Here is an 18667-nt window from a genome sequence, read left to right on the forward strand (position 1 = left end):
TTTCTTTTTTTAAAAAAAGTATAGAATATACTTCAACGACCGATAGTATTTTTGTTTGATTTTTAAAGGCTAATATTGTAACGGAGCGCATTCATTTTCCATCTAGCTAGAAGGTTTCTATTTGCCAATAAAAGTTCACCTGAATTTCGTTTACCATTTCAAGAAAGGTTTAGAATGATGCAGTTCAAACAGCTACAAGTTGAAGATTAATCTGTTTCTGACGTAAAGAAATTTTAATCCTGAAAGCTCATACACACATGTACCTACACATGCTACAATTTCTTCTATTGATAACAGGTGGGTTTATTATACTGATAGGTGGATCAAATCGGGTTTTCTTTGCCCATTCTATTTTTTTCAAGTGTTATCCGGAAGCACATTTTTCGGGATTGAAATCGGTTGCCGGTAAACCAACCACGCTCCAAGCAAGGAAGTGCTCTGAATAAAAGACTAAATTGGTTCTGTCACCTGCCTTGCCAAGCTGGGGAAACCACACCGCCGGGCAATAAGCAGACGGCGATCACCGATGTCCCGAAACCCACTTGTACGACGCTCACGTATTGGTTCCTTTACCCATTCTCTGTGCTCGCATTGTGTACTGCTTTCCCCCCGAATGAACAAATAAATACAGCTTTTTCTTGCATGGTTTTTGCTTCTTTCGTAGCCAGAAATGGTGTACCAGATTCGAAAATAGCTCGTTCCTTGGACGCTCTGATATCCTTCGATTCGAAACTTCTTAGGTGAGCAGAAAAGAGCCGAAAGTAAATCTAATAATGGAAGGTTCAGTGCACCTCACCCATTTTCTGTCTTGCCACCACTGGTATCTGGCAATGGTCAGTCCGACAGTGAACATTCAAGATCTCTGGTGAAAAGTTTTTTTCAGTTTCCAAGAAAAAAAACGGCTCCAGCACTTACCTGTCCTTTTTTCAGCTTCATTAATCGCTATGTCCTCGAGAACCGTTGGTTCCGAACGTCCTTTCTGATTTACACTGTATGCAATCAGATGGAGAGTGGGCGTGAAGGAATCACTGGGGATCAAATCTAAAAAGAACATGAAAAGCTACATGAATTATTTCTGCATAATGACAAATTAATAATCTACTAGAGTAGTAATAAGATGCAAACAAGTAACGTTGGATTGTCAAGAATTTCTTCCAAAAAAAATCCGCAACTGTACTAAAATTGAACGTTTGTAGTAATCTGCAAAAAAGTTATAGTGTACAAAATTGTTTCCAAGGATATATAAACTGAAATATAAAGAGCACATTCTTTTCAATCACGATTTTTTTAGCGCACTACTTCCGACGTGATTCCATTGTTTAGAACCAGAGAAAATACGACTATAGCTGGTTGTATTTTCCTGTTTTCAACTGCAACCAGAATACCTGACATGTAACACACTCGAAGAATGTAATCATACGGGGCAGTTTACGACCAATTTCAGAATAGCCGTATGCTCGGAAGACTTAAAATGTGATATTCACTAAAAAAAACTGTCGAAGGAGCTGAATCCGAAATTACCGCGACTGGTTGTTGAACGGAAAACTGTATCCAAATGTTTCCAAATACAATTTCATTCTTCACAGAACACAGAATTTGATGTGCCGCGTGACAGGACTTATTCCTCGAATTGTTTTGTCCGAACTTCCGTATTCCGGAATCAATAATTAGGTATCCCAATTTGTCGTAAAGACTTCAAATGAGTTTGCATCGTTCATAAATTATATTAATGTTAACTGATATACCGCATGCCAGGAATATTCACCAAAAAAGTTTCGTCCGAAAACCCGGATTACGGAATAATCGGAATCGAACGTGTTCCCGTGTGAACGGATGGCTTTATATCTAATAACAATATTCATAGAAAACGCGAGTTGATGTAATTTGATGAACGGCGTCACAGGAATGCTCAATTAAAATTTTTGTCCGATGAACCGGAATTACCGGAATGAAGCCGTGTGGTGTCCGGCGGGCTGAAATCTTTTTGCACCAAGAATAGAACCTCTGGGAACTGCTCCCATGTCGTAAGAGGCGACTAACAACATGCTAGGAGTTTCTAGGCCGAGGTTTTGTTCCGTACCGAAGACTTAATCTGGGCGGACCTTAAGGTTTTCCATATTACCCTCTTTCCAGTCTGTATTTAGTGAATCACTGACATATACCTTCTCTGATTCGCCTTTCTTGATTGTGTACCAACGTTTTAAGTTTCTTCTGGCGGTTGTATATTAGCCGTAAACGACGAAATCTAATTCTACACTAAGTAACAGAATATATTAATATACCGGCACTTCCACGCCAAGGTTTAACTTCCAAAGCTTTGGCTTAAAAACCGTTTTTAAAAAATGGAAACTTTCATGCAGGAAATTTATTGAATTGGCCTAAGATGGAGCTGTCGAATTTCACAAAAAGCTTTTTATGTTGCAAGTGATCTGTAGTTGTGTTAAATTAGGTATTTTTCTATTATATTTGGAACCGTCTACCGACAAATCTACATTTACGAATACCTCCAAAAGTGACTTCTTGAGGTCTCATGAAGGCCTGACACTAGCTTTATGATACTTTTGCTTTTCTAAACAGTAATAAAAATCTCAACATTCAAGAACTTCACTTTGTCAGAAAATGTAGGGCCATCGGAAGCTAAAACTTCGTAAAATCGCACTCCTGGTCCTTTTTTCAGTGCAGTACTCTACGTCACTCGTTCAAATTTGCACCGCTCTTATGGTAGTCGGTATTTGCTAGTATTACTGTTCTCCCATCCATTCTGGTAGTCAAACGGTGGGATAGCAAAATTCTTACAAGTTTCCTATCTCATGCCTCCACGCGATTCTAAGTCTATTGGTGACATTTGGTCCTTAGATTGCAGAATGAGAGGGTGCGAACAGAATGAGAGGGTGCGAATAGATCTAGTCGAGAAAACATTGCCGTAAAAATGAATAGTTGATCGGAAATTAGCCCCAATACGACTAATCTGACTAGTATCTATGAACACGGCTCAATACGTATTGAAAATTCGCCGCGTCTGTTTTTATGAACCTAATTTAAAGCTCCGTTATTGCTAACAAGCCCGTGCATCAGATTAACAATCCTTTATATTTCCCTTCAGTGTTCGGTATTATCGCTCGTATACTTGTATTCCACAAACAATCCGATATGGAAAATAAGAAATACTTTCCTTGATTTATAACATCTCGCGCTATTTTTGCCAGTATAATATGCTGTCACTTGGTAGTTTTCAAGCCAATAAATATATCGTAGAGAAGAAGTAGCGAGTTCTGTCCAAATACTGTTGCAATAAATAGTGATCCGGCCCATTACGCAGATAAGATTAGCTTTTCCAGGCAATACTCCCACGATCGGCTGTGTGGAGTTCAAATTGTTTTTGTTTAGGGAACATAGTATACTCTCGGTAGCCGGCTGCCCAGAGTTTAAAAATAACCAAAAACTAAACAAGATCATCTCTTTTTCGAGTGATCGTGCACTCGAAGACTAACTAAACAACTACCTAATAAAATATGCTTTACAGGTCGCATCGTTTGCTTGGAGCGAATCCTAGACCTGATACCCTTCCAAACCACCAACTCCGCGACACCTATGGAAGAGTCTGATGAATCGTCGTCCTTCCGTTAAGTAGGTGGAGCATCAACACTTCCTGTCTACCTTATCCTTTATCCTTCCCCGTGAACGATGGAGATGGGGGCGGCCGGCAATGATGGCTATCATGCTGTTGAGGTTTTAATATGGGTCGGATTGGTATGAATTCCTACTTACCACTTCCTAAGCAACTCTTATTAGATAATCAGCAGTCAAACATGATGAAGTCAGTGTGCAATCCGCCAAAATCATCGTCACAACGCAACGCAACGCAACGCAACGATGAACCGGAATTACCGGAATGGATCGCAAAATTTTCCCCGTGGGTCCGGATAGCTTTACTTAGCTATGATTACGGCCTAAAAGCCAGCTGTCAAAATCCACTTTGAATGAAAATTCCGGACAAACTGTTACACGCCAATCACAGATGTTGGTAGTAAACGAAAGAGAAAAGTTTTCTCTTTCATAAACTGTTGTGAACTGTGTTCGATTAGTAACGGTTTGTCTGGAATTTCCATTCAAAGTGGATTTTGACAGTTGGCTTTTAGGCCGTAATCATATGTTTTTCGAGAAATTTACCTACCGCATTATACAAACACAACTCAATCTGCTATGAAATAAGTTGGTTGCAAATACACGCTACAATATAGTTTGTATTAGTTTTGCTTGCTGAGTCTTTGCCCCAAAAAGTGGTGTATTCTATTAGGTTCTGCACTGATACAGTTAATCTCACTTTTCTTGACAGTTCACTTGTACTGCTTACATGGACTTAGAAAATTTTGTGGACGACTAGATTCGCTCGAAGGAACACGCAAAGAATTTTTCTAAGTCCATGTAAACAGTACAACCGAACTGTCAAAAATGAACACTCGAGTTCATTTGTGACGTCACCGTAAAGTATTCAATACATGAACACCTCTTTGGTGTTTGAACAAATTTCTTTCTTCTAACACAGTGATGATCTTTCGTCTGCAAACATCTCATTTCAACCACACTAAACGCGTGTGTAGTTTACCCATTCACGATGGTGCGTGAAATACACAATTTTTCGCGCAGCGAATGGTCTATGCAGTAAAATTATCGCTCTCTGCTCTCTCATTCCATGCTTCAGAGAGAAGTGGATGCAAATGATTTGTGCTCAGGTTTATTTTGATGATCGTTGACCAGGGCGATGCTGTGAACTGGATTCGCATGCTCGAGATGACATGCAAACAATTGAAATGAGCAACTGCCACTTCTGATTAAAAATGCAAAACCAATTCCTCACTTCCTTACACTTAAATACTTTAGACGCGAAACATTGATATATCACCTGACTTTTAAAAATACTGTCGCAATGGGGAATACCAGAAATGATTAGTGAAGAACTTTTATCGAACAAAACTTCAATTAACCTGTTGGCCCAATGATCCCATATGGGTAACTTTCTCCTGCCTATAGTGCAATCATTAATAAAATGCATGAGATTGTCTAGCGGCTAGAACTCCCATACCGCTGGCATATTGACGGTTGAGCGAACGCCGAAAGTTTATCATAATATCATCGCAGAACCATCACCCGCACCCCATCAATTTGATGATTACCGTGTGCTACTCTCTGGAAGATGCAGCAAGCAACGATGGAAATGCGAAATGGAAAGAAGCTCTTGTGCGTGTATTAGTATTTTGAGAGCACACATGCATACGAGTGAAGATGTTTTTTACATGTGTCTTAGTTCAGGTCATTTTAAAACTAATACTCCAATATATTTGAATTCACGAATTCATTCCCAATTGTGGGTTTTTGTATGTTTCTACGGCGTAATCACCATTTCATGCATTTTTGTCCCGGACCAATATCGCTTTATATGCATTATACCAGTTACAATGCAAAATTCTCATTAGAATCATGGTTATTCGCACGTAAATTATTATGTTCGTGTTTTGGGTGTAGGTCTCCCAGCCCAGAACCAGTTCCGCGTTGCCAGAAAGTGGCCTATATGATTCGAAATTAATTCATAGTGTATACGATAAAAAAAAAACATTTATAACATTATATGATAATGCTAAACTTTGGAACACTAATGAAAATGTATTAAAATCCTCCCACATACCCCAAGGAATATCCGTATAAATCCGGATCCAGCCGTCCGGCCAGACCACCGCACACAGCCTATGAAACTTGAATGAATTCCCGATCATTAGCTGAAATTTACAAGCTTTTTGCAATAATTTGAAAATTAAAGTAATTGGCTATGTTCCACGAATGATTGTACACCATTCGTACAGAACAGATAGTTGCGACATTAATCCTGATTTTGAAAACATCACGAAATACAAAAAAATGATTTCCTGACAAATATTCTTTTTAGCGTTAACGTTCAGTTAGAAAAAAGTACAGCCTAGTGGATATAACCCCTTAAGAATTAACAAGATCCGGAAACGTCGTGCAAAAATGCTATTGAATTGTAAGTTTCTACAAAATGCGAAAAATCTGAGAAATTTTCTTTAAATTTAAAAAAAAATTACAACTCTTAACCTCCTTATTACCATTCTCAGTTAAAAACTTATGTGTATACATATTATTTAATCCATCTTGCTCAAAGGCGCCTTATAGTTAGGCGCGTGGGGATCATTTTGCAATGGTCATAAACGTGAAGAAAACTGTAAGGAAAATGAACTCACCTGACAAATCAATTCGAAACAACGGAACATCGTTAAGTGCACTTGTGATGTTCAACCGAAGCTTCCGGGTTCTCGAGTCGTAGGCTTCAAGAAAAAAATGTTGCGGTAGTCCCCCGTCGTATCCTGCAACACACTCCAGTTCCATCGTAGTTGGCACCTCAACGCTCTCCATATAATGGCTAAATGAATGTATGGTGGTACCCGGGTTGTGCTTTGAAGTACTTGTATCGGCATTTTTCACTGACCCGCCTCCGTTGCCTCCCGATTCCATAGAATGGTATCGATTGTAACGAATGTTGTTGGACGTCAATTTTGCTGCAGTCGGTGCATGCCATTCCGTGGTATGGTAATTATTTTTTCTACTATTGGTACCAGCTCGTTGACTAGTAATAGTACTTCCGCTAATACTGCTTCCACTTCCAATAGTATTACTACTACTAACACTACCGCTGATACCAGATTCGATAGTCCGATCGCCGTCCACATCCTGATTGCTAGTGTCGGTGCTATTGAAAATTTCATCACCATCATCATCGTAATGTGTTTTGTTTATTTCGCTTTCTAGATTTTCATTAAAATGTTTTTCTCTTTTCGCCAATCTGTGATTAGAAGCAGTCGACAATCCTGCAGCTGGCCCCGTGCTGCTATCATCGGCTGAATAGGAGCTAGATTGGATGCTTTCACCTTCTAGTGTTATAGTGTTAAACAAATTCGCGCCACTGTTTCTTTCATCATTTGAAATTGTGTTTTTCTTTTTCTGTTCACCGGTGTTGGAGGCAGGGGACGACGATGAAAAACTAGTCGATCCAGAGACTCCCAATTTGGCTGCTGCTGTTTTCGAAGCAGATGTTACGAATGACGATGATATTTGGGTAGCGACTCGCAGCTCCCCTCTTCCGGTGACTTTGTCTGCCTCGTCGACCGTCTCAATCGAGGTTAATCCCACATTATGACTAGCTATACTAATTCTGCCGTTGCTGCTACCCAACCATGCCTCTGGTCTACTACTACCGCCATAGCTATGGGTGGCATTTTTCTGTTTGATCTGTTCACGTCTTTTCGATACCGACCTACTAATGCCGGCGTGAGACGTACTTTTCTGATTAAATTTTGTAATATTCGTCCGCTCGTTTGACACGTTCCGATCTTTAACGAATTGTGTGCTGATATAATTAGATTCCCGATAATGCTGACCTATGGTGGCCCCATTAGAAGCCGACGAAGAAGACGAGAATCCGGAGGCTCTGACTGTTTCTGGGACGCCTCCAACAGCCGATCCATAATAGAACGACGACGACGACGATGTCGAAGACGAAGATGCTGACGCTGCAGATGAATTGGATGAAGAACTCTGGCTCGCTAGTAGAGTAGAATAGGGTCGCAGGGTGCAATTACGCAGAGGAGCTGGTTTTGCTGAGGTTTTTCGATTTTTTGGTTCCGTTCCAGCGAGAATTGAAGCAAATAGAGAAGTGGAATTTTTGGTGTTACTCCGAGAGAGTGGTAATTAGGTGAAAATTGGATTGAAATAGCGCAAGTAAGCGGTTTTTTCCTTTTATTTTCATGACGAGTCGTGTTATTCGAAACGCGACGTGAAACGGAAGAAAATCACTTACCTGCAGGAACAACTTGAAAGAGACACGGCTCCAGTTGCTTGCCAATCGAGTTTTTTCCCCAGCAAGCAAGTGTACCGTAATCTCTTTCGCTTTTGGGCGTGTAGGGAAGCTCGTAGATTGTTTCTGAAATGAAAGAAAAGATTGATTGAGTTAGATCAGCTGCTCCAGAAAGCATTTCAGGTAAACCATTACTCGTTTAAAGCGGTTGGTTATTTAACTAGAACTGCAAGTTTTCTGATTAAGTTGTTAAAGTGTTGTTGACGTTTATAGTTATCAGTGCGAGTACTGCGGTTGGAGAAAATCAATCATATTCATAAATTATATGCTTATGCAATCAACTCAAACATATTTTTTTTATCTAAGGCCTAGGACTAAGTAAAATTTGATTATAATAACAACAGATGAACTGTGTCTAAAACGAACACCTTAAGGTTGGATCGTTTTACCAGCTGTTTTAGGTTATTTTTAGTATCTTTGTCACAAGAGAATGATTGTTTCACTGGTGTTCTTTGGTGAACTTTGCGTGAAGCGAATTATTCAAAACTTTTGTACATTATAGTATAGCATTTCAATAACATGCTGTAATTTTTCTATGCAAAAATATCCACAAACGACTCAGTAACGAAGCTTTTTGTAGAAGGTTCAGGAAGCGGTCAGTACAGCAGTCACATGAGTATTGGATAACGCTCGAGGAAATCAGTGGAACAACTGGTTCGATGGTGAGTGCCAATTAGCACCAGATGAGCAGAAACAAACTAGGAGCCTAATACTCACAGTGGTTACATATGGAAACAGGGAAGCAGCTGAATAGGATGATTATAAGGAAGAAAAGTAGCACGCTAGAGGAAATGTATAATTATATTTGGGAGATAAAGAAATAGCGCAAAAAGTGATCAACCACCAGATTATGGTGATAGAAGAAAAAAATACACGGTTGGATTGCCTCGTGACTTACCGACTGTGATAATTATCGAGACACAATGCACCTAATATTTTTTGTACGCTACTCTTTCGTGTTCTATTTAGCAGCCAGCACCCATTGACAGAATATTTTGTTAGTGATTACCACAGCGTGTTACGAGAAGACGAACTATACTATCTGTCGTCATGTTATCGACGTTTGCTTCTTCATTGGTGTTGCTGGTTGTTGCTTTGGAAGCACTGGGTGCAATCGTTGTTTCTGCTCAGTTGGTGCTGGTAGTAGGTTTCGAGATACAAAATGCTACAGCTATTGAATGACCTTTTGATTATGTTTTAGCAGCGTATGTCGAAAGCTGTTTGTTGGTGTTGATTGCAGTAGGTTGATTATTCATTTTGGCTTCGGCGCATGGTTTTCCATAACGTGCCATCTGGCTACACAATTGGCACGTAAAAATATGACCAGAGTAGGGGCCCTACGTTAATTGCTTATAGTTAATCTGATTTGTTTCGCGGTGCTATGTTGTGTGAACGTACTTTGATTTCAATGTTATTATGAAAACAGGGGATTTTAACGTTTTCATGTTGTCTTAGCGTTACATGGTGTTCTTTCCAATGAAGTTCTTAGCGTTACCAGCATACGATTACGTACGTGATATAGCTCTATGTAGGCTTGAGTTTCAGTTTCAGTAAGTGTTTTACCTCGTTTTTAGGAACTGTTCCACCTCGTCGACTGCTGGTCTAACATGAGTAAATCAAAAAAATTTAAGTGGAATATCTTGTCTTGCTTCGGAAGGCAGTAAAGATGTTGGTGTTGTTCAGAAATCATCAATCAGAACAAATTGATGGCATTGGGATTAAAGGCAAAGTGACAGGGCAGAACATAGAAGCAGAAGTAAATTTTGCACCTCTGAAGAGATGCTGAACCATCTGCTGTTGTCTTTTGAAGGCAAAATCTTTCCGATAGTTAATTCTGTCGACAAGTTGATACAGGTGTCCTGTAAAATATAATATTATTTGTTTTCCAAGACGTTTCCTAGAGCCATCACTACTGCAGAAAAACAAACGTTTCTCTAGGAATACTGAGACTGCTCTCAAGATCCGCCATCGAACAGCCTGAAGTATTTGTGGGTAGCGGATATGCTTCAAAGTATCATAATCTGCTCATTGCTCACGAGGAACAGTGAATCAGGTCCAATATTGATTCAGAAAATAAGGTTTTGTAACAAACCTAATTTACTGCGCCAACAAAACCAACCTCTGTTCAATTCAGTTACAGCTCCCCAAATTCCCCAGAGAAATGCAGACGATACCATAACTGAGCCAGCAACTTTTCAAAGACCAGAAAAGAAACAGGTAGAGAAAGCATATATCGCAAAAGCGACTGAAAGTCGGAAATAGATATTATACCATTAAGTTAGGTGATACTAAAGGTTTAGGGAAACAGGGGCAACTTGACCAAGCGCAGAATTCGATTATTGGAAATGACGTTTTCTATTAGGTTCTTAATTTTTTTCAAAAACATTTTATTATTTGTTTCGGTCCCTTAAGATCATTTTAAAAGTTTGGAATAAATAATCCCTTTCTTATTGGAAATATTCCGTAATTAATACATTAGGTAATTTTTTTCAACTTTATATAGGCAAATCTACTCGACCAATAATTACTTTTAAAGTACTCGTACTTTATTTTATTCTTTATGAACTAATGAAATGATTTTACATAAATCGGAACATTGAAGTAGTTATTACTAAAATTTGCACGACATTGAACGCAATTACTCATGTTGGGGAGACTTGACCAAGATTTTATGGGGAAACTTGACCAAGTGGCAATGAGCTGAAGGAACATAAAAATTGTCTGATGTTAATGTTAATTTTAATCACGTCACACAAAAATACCACAAACATAAGACGATATGTTTTAGTACTAGTAAATAAAGTTAGCAGTAATATAACTGATTTCGTGACGTGTGAACATGCAGCGTAACAGTAGAGTTAATCCTCAAAAGGAAATGCATTAAAAACAGTCGATATTTATGAATTACAGCCCTTTTATATTTGTTTCTGCTACCTAAGGATCTCAAAAATATGGAAAAAAGGATTACAGTATGTTTCATGTCATTACTTGTTGTACTGATTTTTCTCTTGGTCAAGTCTCCCCGTAGACGAAAAAAAACGATCACAGAGAAACTTTTATAACTTGTGAAAAATTAGATTAAAAATTCTGTAAAAAATCATGAACACGCACAAACTGGAACTATTTAGAGATTTATGTAGGTTTAGCTGAAAACCTGGTCAAGTCTCCCCATGTTCCTTTATAATATCTACTAATCCTACGATAAATGTGTAGGAAATTCATCCATGTACTAAATTTTAACAGGTCAAAGCAGCAAATACTTTGTCACGCAAAACACAATCCAATGCACATATATGTGGTTAATTTACATACTAATGCATTTTTAGCAGCATTTCGTAGAAGCAGACTATGCCAAAACGCCGTTTAAGACAATTATCGACTATTATCTAAGAAAGCCGCTACAGCACGATGCGAATAAACGAGTTCTATGATAGATTTTCACGTGTGAATTGGATACCATTCACTAAACCCGTCCGCACATATTACGCTTCTACGTCCCATGAGAAAGTATCATTGCTGATGAAAACATTAACATCCGACCAGCCTCTTTAGCTATGCAAGTGAACCTGTTCAGTATTGTGCAACCCATCCCCAGCATGACGCACTTGCACAGGACGAAGAAAATTGAATTCCAGTTATCCACTGCAACGACATTAGCTAAAAGTTAAACTGAGATAATATACTAACACATTGAAGTCACGAAACATCTCCAGAAAAAGTTCAGCTCCAAACTTTATCACCACATATTTCGGAATTTTTTCTTGAGCTTAGCTCAGCTTAGTTGACCGCCCGTGAGTTTCCCATGATTGATCAAAGCCTGTTGAAATAGCTTATTGAACCAATTGTATAATACTTGGGAGTAGTAAATCATACTCAATGTGCAACCTGAAAAGACTAAGATTATAGTATGATCAATAACGTAGATGGCCACACCCATGCAGGTCGATTTTGGGATGAGAAGGAATGTTAGTTCTACACTTGTGACTATTATGATCGAGGAATTCTCTGCATCATTAACAAGTGTCGCAGGATAGGATTGGTGTAGGTGTAGGGAAATAAATCAGGGTATATCTTGGTATACACAATTAAGAAAAGCGAATCAGAAAAGGTGACTTTATGTCAGTGATTCACTCAATACAGAACGGATAAAGGCTATGATGCAAAACATTAAGATCCGTTCAGGTTAAGTCTTCGGTACGGAGAAATACCTAGGAACTAGCATGTTGTTAGTCGCCTCTTAGGACATGGGAGTATGGCCCCAGTGGTGCTGTTCTTGACAGAAATAGTCCAAAATGATTTTAGCCCGTCTTGAAGCAATAAAGAGATTAATCTTGTAAAATGTGATGTATAACATAAGTAATGCGGCACAAAAGTATTTTGCAGCAGTGCTGCCAACTATGCGATTAATTTTTAATTTTTCTCAATGCTATCGTATTCCTCAGACATTTTTACATAAGAAACACTTATAATTTCAATAGAATTTTACCGCATCCTGAGATACACCGTTTTGAAGGGAAAAAGTCACATTTTCTCATATAAAAATCCATTTTTATTGGCCAAAATTGAGAAAATCTTCAAACGGTCATTAAAGTCGATCTTGATCTGCCAGCAGCAAACCAAAAATGTAGTTTTTCATCATATCTCGTCTACTTCAAGAGAAATTATATATGAACTCAGAATAATCAAGTTGGTTTTTATTGGTGTGCGCTTGTGATTTTATATGGAAAATTACGATTTTCTTGCTTCAAAACAGAGTATCTCAGAATGCGCTCAAATTATCTTGAGATTATAAGTGTTTTTTTGTGTAAAAATATCTGAGGGACACGATTGTTTTTGAATTTTCCAAATTAAAATATATGTATTGAGAGGAAAATTAACTTTTAATATTCAACTGAAAATATCGCATAGTTGGCAGCACTACCGCAAAAAATTAATATTTTTTCTAGACTCGTTGAATTTCCTTCAAAATCCATCTTGCGGTTTGATTCTAGAGTAAATAGAACCGGAGATATGATCAAAATAAAATCAAGGGTTTTAACAGTTTACCAAAACTTCCATGCTCCCATGTCCCGAGAGGTGGTTCAATTGACACAAAAAAATGCGTTTTTATATATTGACTCAAGATGAACCATTCCTCCAAATTTGGTTCAAATCCGTGAAGGTCGATTACACGTGCCTTGATCACTTTGCGTGGAATGACCCATATATTGTAAAAATTTTGAATGATCAAAAAGCGTGTTACATTTCCGGCTATCTCAAGAAAGTTGTTTCGAGAAAAACGCGATTAAAGATCTCAATACGCTCAGAGTATACATTAGAGGTTTTCAATATTTAGATATTATTGTCGTCTTTTATTTTTTAGTATATCATTTTTAACATCCTAAAGCACATTTTAGACCAACACAAAATTTCGATTTTTTTTAAATTCTACAGTGGTGTACCCCTTAAGGTTCAAATGAGAACGCCTCGGAAAGCCACCATCTTTTATAACGAAAAAAGCAGTTTATCCCATAGAGTTCGCAGTTTCTTCATGAAAATCAATCAGTAGCACTTTACTAATGTCCCGAATACATTGATTGATTTTCAATAAAATTTGGTTGTGGCCAGCGAAAAAAATGCTTTTTTCGTTTTTTAAAGTTGGCTGCGAAGGCTTCTAAGTTGAACCATAAATCCAAAAACGCAAATATCTTGCATGAAATGAACGACTGGCTGATTCCGAGTGATGACTAGCACAGAAGCTCAGCTATGCCGATGTGTTAGCTACAGACGAGGAGAATCCGATGCGCTAAAAACTAACTTTAAGGTGCATGCCCTCCCTCACAAAAAACAATGTGATCCATTCCAAAAAAAAAATTCGTTGTGCCTGGCATTTGGTTCTTCAACCAAAATACAGTTTCGGATTCTGCTTTCTTGTCAGTAAACAAGAACTTCTGTGCATGCCCTCTAAGACATCACTCGGAACTAGACAGTTGTATAGTTCATTCAAGGTATGATTTTGTGGATTTAGCGTCCAGCTCTTGCCAATTATGGCGCTTGATTAGATTTAGTTTAGATTATTTAACTAACTTGGCACCAAAATGGTGTTAGCTTCTGGTGAGGAGAATCCGACATGGATAAAAAGCAAGTCTTTCACATATGACGCTGTATGAGTATCCTAGAGCTAAGTATTAAACAATGTAACCTGTATATTAACATTTGTAGAACATTATAACACAATAGTTAATAGAGTACGCAATATACATGAGAACGAATAGAGTCATCCCAAACATAGTTTTGTCCTATACAATACGTAAGTTATTTTATCTTTGAAAATTTTCTTCTTCTTGATCAGGAAAAAAAATTATACAACAAGTCATTTTGACACAAAAAACTAGGAGTGGGTAATGTCCGGGACGTAACCGCGGTGTTGACGTAGGACTAAACTTGGGCATATCATATGACATTCATGGATAATTTGAGCCAATGCACTTTTTGAATGAATGTTTACTGGAAATTTCATGTCGAATGAGATTGCCACATTTACTGATTTTCTAGGACTTGCAAAAACCTTCGGGTTTGTAGATTAATTTGATAAACATTTGCTTATATGAATCACTGGTAAATGTATACAAGAATTGACAGGCGCAAACTCAATTCAAGTTATTAAATGGAACTTTCTAATTCAATTCTTTCTCCATTATGTTTTCATCCTAAAAAGAACGGTTTGTAGATAACTATGTTTGGTGATACCAGACGAGAATCCTTGCTAACGATTCGAACCTTGCCCGAATTCGCTTCTGCTGCGTACATACACGAACATTCCCCTTTCGCAGCTCACATCGAATGAGCATTGTATATCGGAATGCGATCTCTTTTATAAACTTCTTAGTGCAGATGGTAGTCCATCCCTTTGTGCGACAAATGAAAATATTTTCATCATTCTTTTTGGCGTGGCATTCGCTTAGTAGCAGGGTTGCCACATTCACTAATGTTCTAGAAAGATTTGCATTGTAGATTAATTCGATAAACATTGGTTTATATGTGTCATTGATAAAGTACAGCTGACTTGACAGGCGCAAACTCAATCCAAGTTATTAAAAGGAGCTTTCTAAATAAATTCTTTCTCCATTATATTTTCATCCTAATAAGAACGGTTTGCAGATAACTATTTTTGGTGATACCAGACGATTACATACACCCAGGGCCGAAAATTCTCATACCCATTCAATGAACGATGAAATTCACTGAATTCACCTTCGTCTTTTCGCTGCCTCCTTCGTTACTAAATTCACACAAAGCGAAACAATAAAGACAACGCCCTTCTTCTTTCGATTCTATGGATGCGAGTAGCAGAAGTAGTGACTTTCGTTTTCTTATGACAATACGAAAATTCAATCTCGTTTTAATTTCAAATCAGTAATTTTGATTTTTATTTTAATTTTCATTAAATGAAATTATAGCAATGTGCATCATAAAATGCAACTAGAACGCCGCAAACACAGGAAATACGCACACCACTGCCCCTTCAGTCGTCCAATATCATCGCTAGCTTGTTATTCTCCCAAATCGAACAACGACAAATAAATATCATTACTAGTTTCTTTTCGTTTGGCCAGCGCTATGTGCAATATCGAAGAGACTAATGTCGTTCTCAATTTCGAAGCGAAAACGAATGTGTGAAGGAAATAATGAAATTGAATTTACCCGCATGCTTTGTCGTAGGCCGTTGTCTTATTTTCGGTTTCGTAATGTTCTAGTGGTTTAGAAAGTAGCATCGCTCGCTCGTCATTTTCGTCGGATTTTGGTAAACGAAAAAAACATTTTTCGGCTCTGCATACACCAGATGCGTACATACACGAACATTCCCCTTTCGCAGCTCACATCGAATGAGCATTGTATATCGGAATGCGATCTCTTTTATAAACTTCCTAGTGCAGATGGTAGTCCATCCCTTTGTGCGACAAATGAAAATATTTTCATCATTCTTTTTGGCGTGGCATTCGCTTAGTAGCAGGGTTTCCACATTCACTAATGTTCTAGAAAGATTTGCAAAAACCACCATTCAAAGCACGGCTAATTAATGCTTTTACAAAATCATTTCTATCAAAATTTACGGTAAAATCTACGGAATCTACTACACAATTGTTTTCATTATTTCCCAACAAATCGCGCAAAAATCTGTTCCGTACAGCACAGCGCAAATAATTGACGTTGGAAAACAAATCGGCAACTTCAGCTGCCAAACACTTAGAAACGATCGAAGCATTTTTCCGTTAATATCACTTTTCTGACTCAAATTGTTGTAGGTATTTTATTGCTTCCGTCCAATTGGTCAGTTTATTGGTTTTATCGCACATTTTTCGGATATTATTATAGAAAATAACCAACCCGATAAGAGGGAAGTTATTTTCCAAAGCACGAAATGGAAATTTCAATTGTAATTCTTCTGAGAACGATTTTGTGGTCCTAATAAGGACCGTTTGTTGTGAATATTATTTCGCCGTTTCCCGCTCGGCATGATGATTATTCGCTTGGCATGGATAGCGCACAGATTGGTATTTTCCAACAAACTAACCAGGCAGGCCTCGCTGGCTTCTTAAAGGGCCATTACGGCTGAGCTCCGGAAGAGTAGGTTTTGAAATTCTGTGCAATCTCACGGACCAGGCACTGGAAGAGCAGCTTGCGAATTAGTAACTCTGTCCACTTCTGAGAGCAATGAATTTCACGCAGGGCGACGACTGTTCTTGGTTGGCAGCGATAAGGCAGTAGCTATGATTTGGTTGGTGGTCAAAATGCAGCTTCTCGTTGAGCAGCACACGTACGTGTGTTCTGCTCTGTGGCTTACACACGTCTGGCTTTAAGAAAAACTGTGACACCCATATTTATAGGTTTTAGCATTAATGTTGATTCGCATTAAAAGTAGTTTTTGAACTTTTTAAACAAGTTTTACATAGCAAACAAGGTATCAATAGCAAGCGTTGAACGTTTTCCTTTCGATTTATGAAACAAAATTAGTAATTCCTTTAGTAGGAGAAAAGTTATTAGAGTTCAAAGTGTACGTAACGCATCCGTTTTGAAAAATTTGAAATGACACCCAGTATAGTAAAGAAAGACGTAAGTCCTACGTCAAAATGTCATTTGAGTTCGGTCACAAGTTGAAGAAACCCGGCGAGGGTAAATGTATTGGGATGTATGTCACGTTGGTCTGCATCTCCGAATTGATCGACAATTTTCCATATTGGCAAAAGCTGTTGAACTGAGTCGATTGCTACACAAGTCAGTTTGTACACAGGCCTCGGAAAGAAGCTTAAAAATTTGAGGATTTATATACCTTTCTTTTTATTTATTCAATCAATGTATCACCAGTAAATCAAATTAATTAGGTTAAAAAAAACTAACATTTACGAGTTTTCATTTTACTTTCAAGAACCTTGTCAGCCGGTGTGCCCGTGCCAGTGACCAAATGATACGATGATCAACAGAAAACACTAATTATTATGTAGCAAGATTAACTCTGTTTTCCGTTATAAACAACGAAAACATTCATCATTCGCTTCGCAACCCATATTGCTAGCATTTCTGTTCATCCGGCCAATAATTATATTGAAACCACACATCCTGTGCTTCACTCGAATATGCTTTGCTGAGTTTCGTCAGCGTTAGCGTGACAATTTATCCGACACTTACCTGAGCTTTCTTCCGCTCCGTCGTACAGCTGTGACATTCCGACGAGGTTTCCGTCCGACGAATGGAAGTCCTGCAGCAGATTGAACTGACCGCTGGTCACCTCGAAGCGTTCGCCACTGTTGGAAAAGTTCCAGTCGAATGAAACGTCCAGCGGATCGGCCACTACATGACACGGAACTGCGACCGTTTCGTCCAGCGATGCACCGACGATCATGATACTGCTGGAGGCGCAAACCGGCGCAACTGCGGAGAAACAGTACACAAGCAAAAACAAACATACATAAGCAATACCACACTAAATATATGTTCAACCCGCCGTTGGCAGGACGGGTCGCTATAAAGTTTGCTGCTCAGCCCGAGGATGATAGTGCGAGGGCCGCGTGCCTTACCGGAAAGGAAGAATTTTTAATTTATTCATTTTTATTCATTCGGGCAACGTTTTATGCTCTCATTGCATCCGTGTCACTGGTTTTGCTTTTATAAGCTGCTACACACCGAATGAGACCCGGTTGGAGTGGTGTTGTAGAAGCGCGAACCTTCGGGGCATGAAAATCCTGTTACCGTATTGTGGACAGGTTTGCGGGGCGGAATCTGGGTAGCAGCGGATAAAGTGAATTTTATTATTATGCATAGCGCTCTTGAGACTGTTGTGCTTTTGTGATTATGTTTATGTTTGGTATTCACGTCCTCCAGCTGCGCTGAATAGTTTAGGTTTGATATTGAGATTTTCTTGCAGATAGTCATTCAGCTCTAAATGGTGCCAAGTTTGTCGTAGCGCTCACTGTCGCACCGGTGAAAATTTGTCAAAAGCGTTATATTTTACCACATAGTCAAGTTGCCACAGAACAGACGATCTGTGCACGGTCTGATAAATTCTTGCAATATGTCACCTAAAAGAGTAAAAGCGACAATTCAGGCTACAAACTGATGTGGCGAAGGGGATAATTTATGTTCGTTTAAGTGGCGATTAGATATTTTTAGGAATCGCTTTTTAAAAGTAAATATTTATTTAATGTCAGTTTGTAGAATTTTGACAAAAGGAGTATTTTTTAAGATACAGGCATTTATGATTATTAA

At 38.5% G+C, this 18667-nt stretch overlaps 1 protein-coding gene across 2 annotated transcripts in view; it reads right to left on the minus strand.

Annotated features, from left to right (window-relative positions):
• Positions 1-18667, minus strand: part of LOC131677846 (serine-rich adhesin for platelets) — a 694115-nt gene that overhangs the window by 73584 nt on the left and 601864 nt on the right. For both annotated transcript variants that reach the window (XM_058957912.1, XM_058957911.1), the window contains exons 12-15: positions 17591-17833; positions 7868-7990; positions 6255-7667; positions 916-1041 (exon numbers count right to left, since the gene is read on the minus strand). In XM_058957912.1, the coding sequence (XP_058813895.1) occupies positions 916-1041; positions 6255-7667; positions 7868-7990; positions 17591-17833 (1905 nt within the window). The remainder of the gene's footprint in view (positions 1-915; positions 1042-6254; positions 7668-7867; positions 7991-17590; positions 17834-18667) is intronic.

Source organism: Topomyia yanbarensis, chromosome 1 (assembly GCF_030247195.1).
Source record: "Topomyia yanbarensis strain Yona2022 chromosome 1, ASM3024719v1, whole genome shotgun sequence".
NCBI lineage: Eukaryota > Metazoa > Arthropoda > Insecta > Diptera > Culicidae > Topomyia > Topomyia yanbarensis.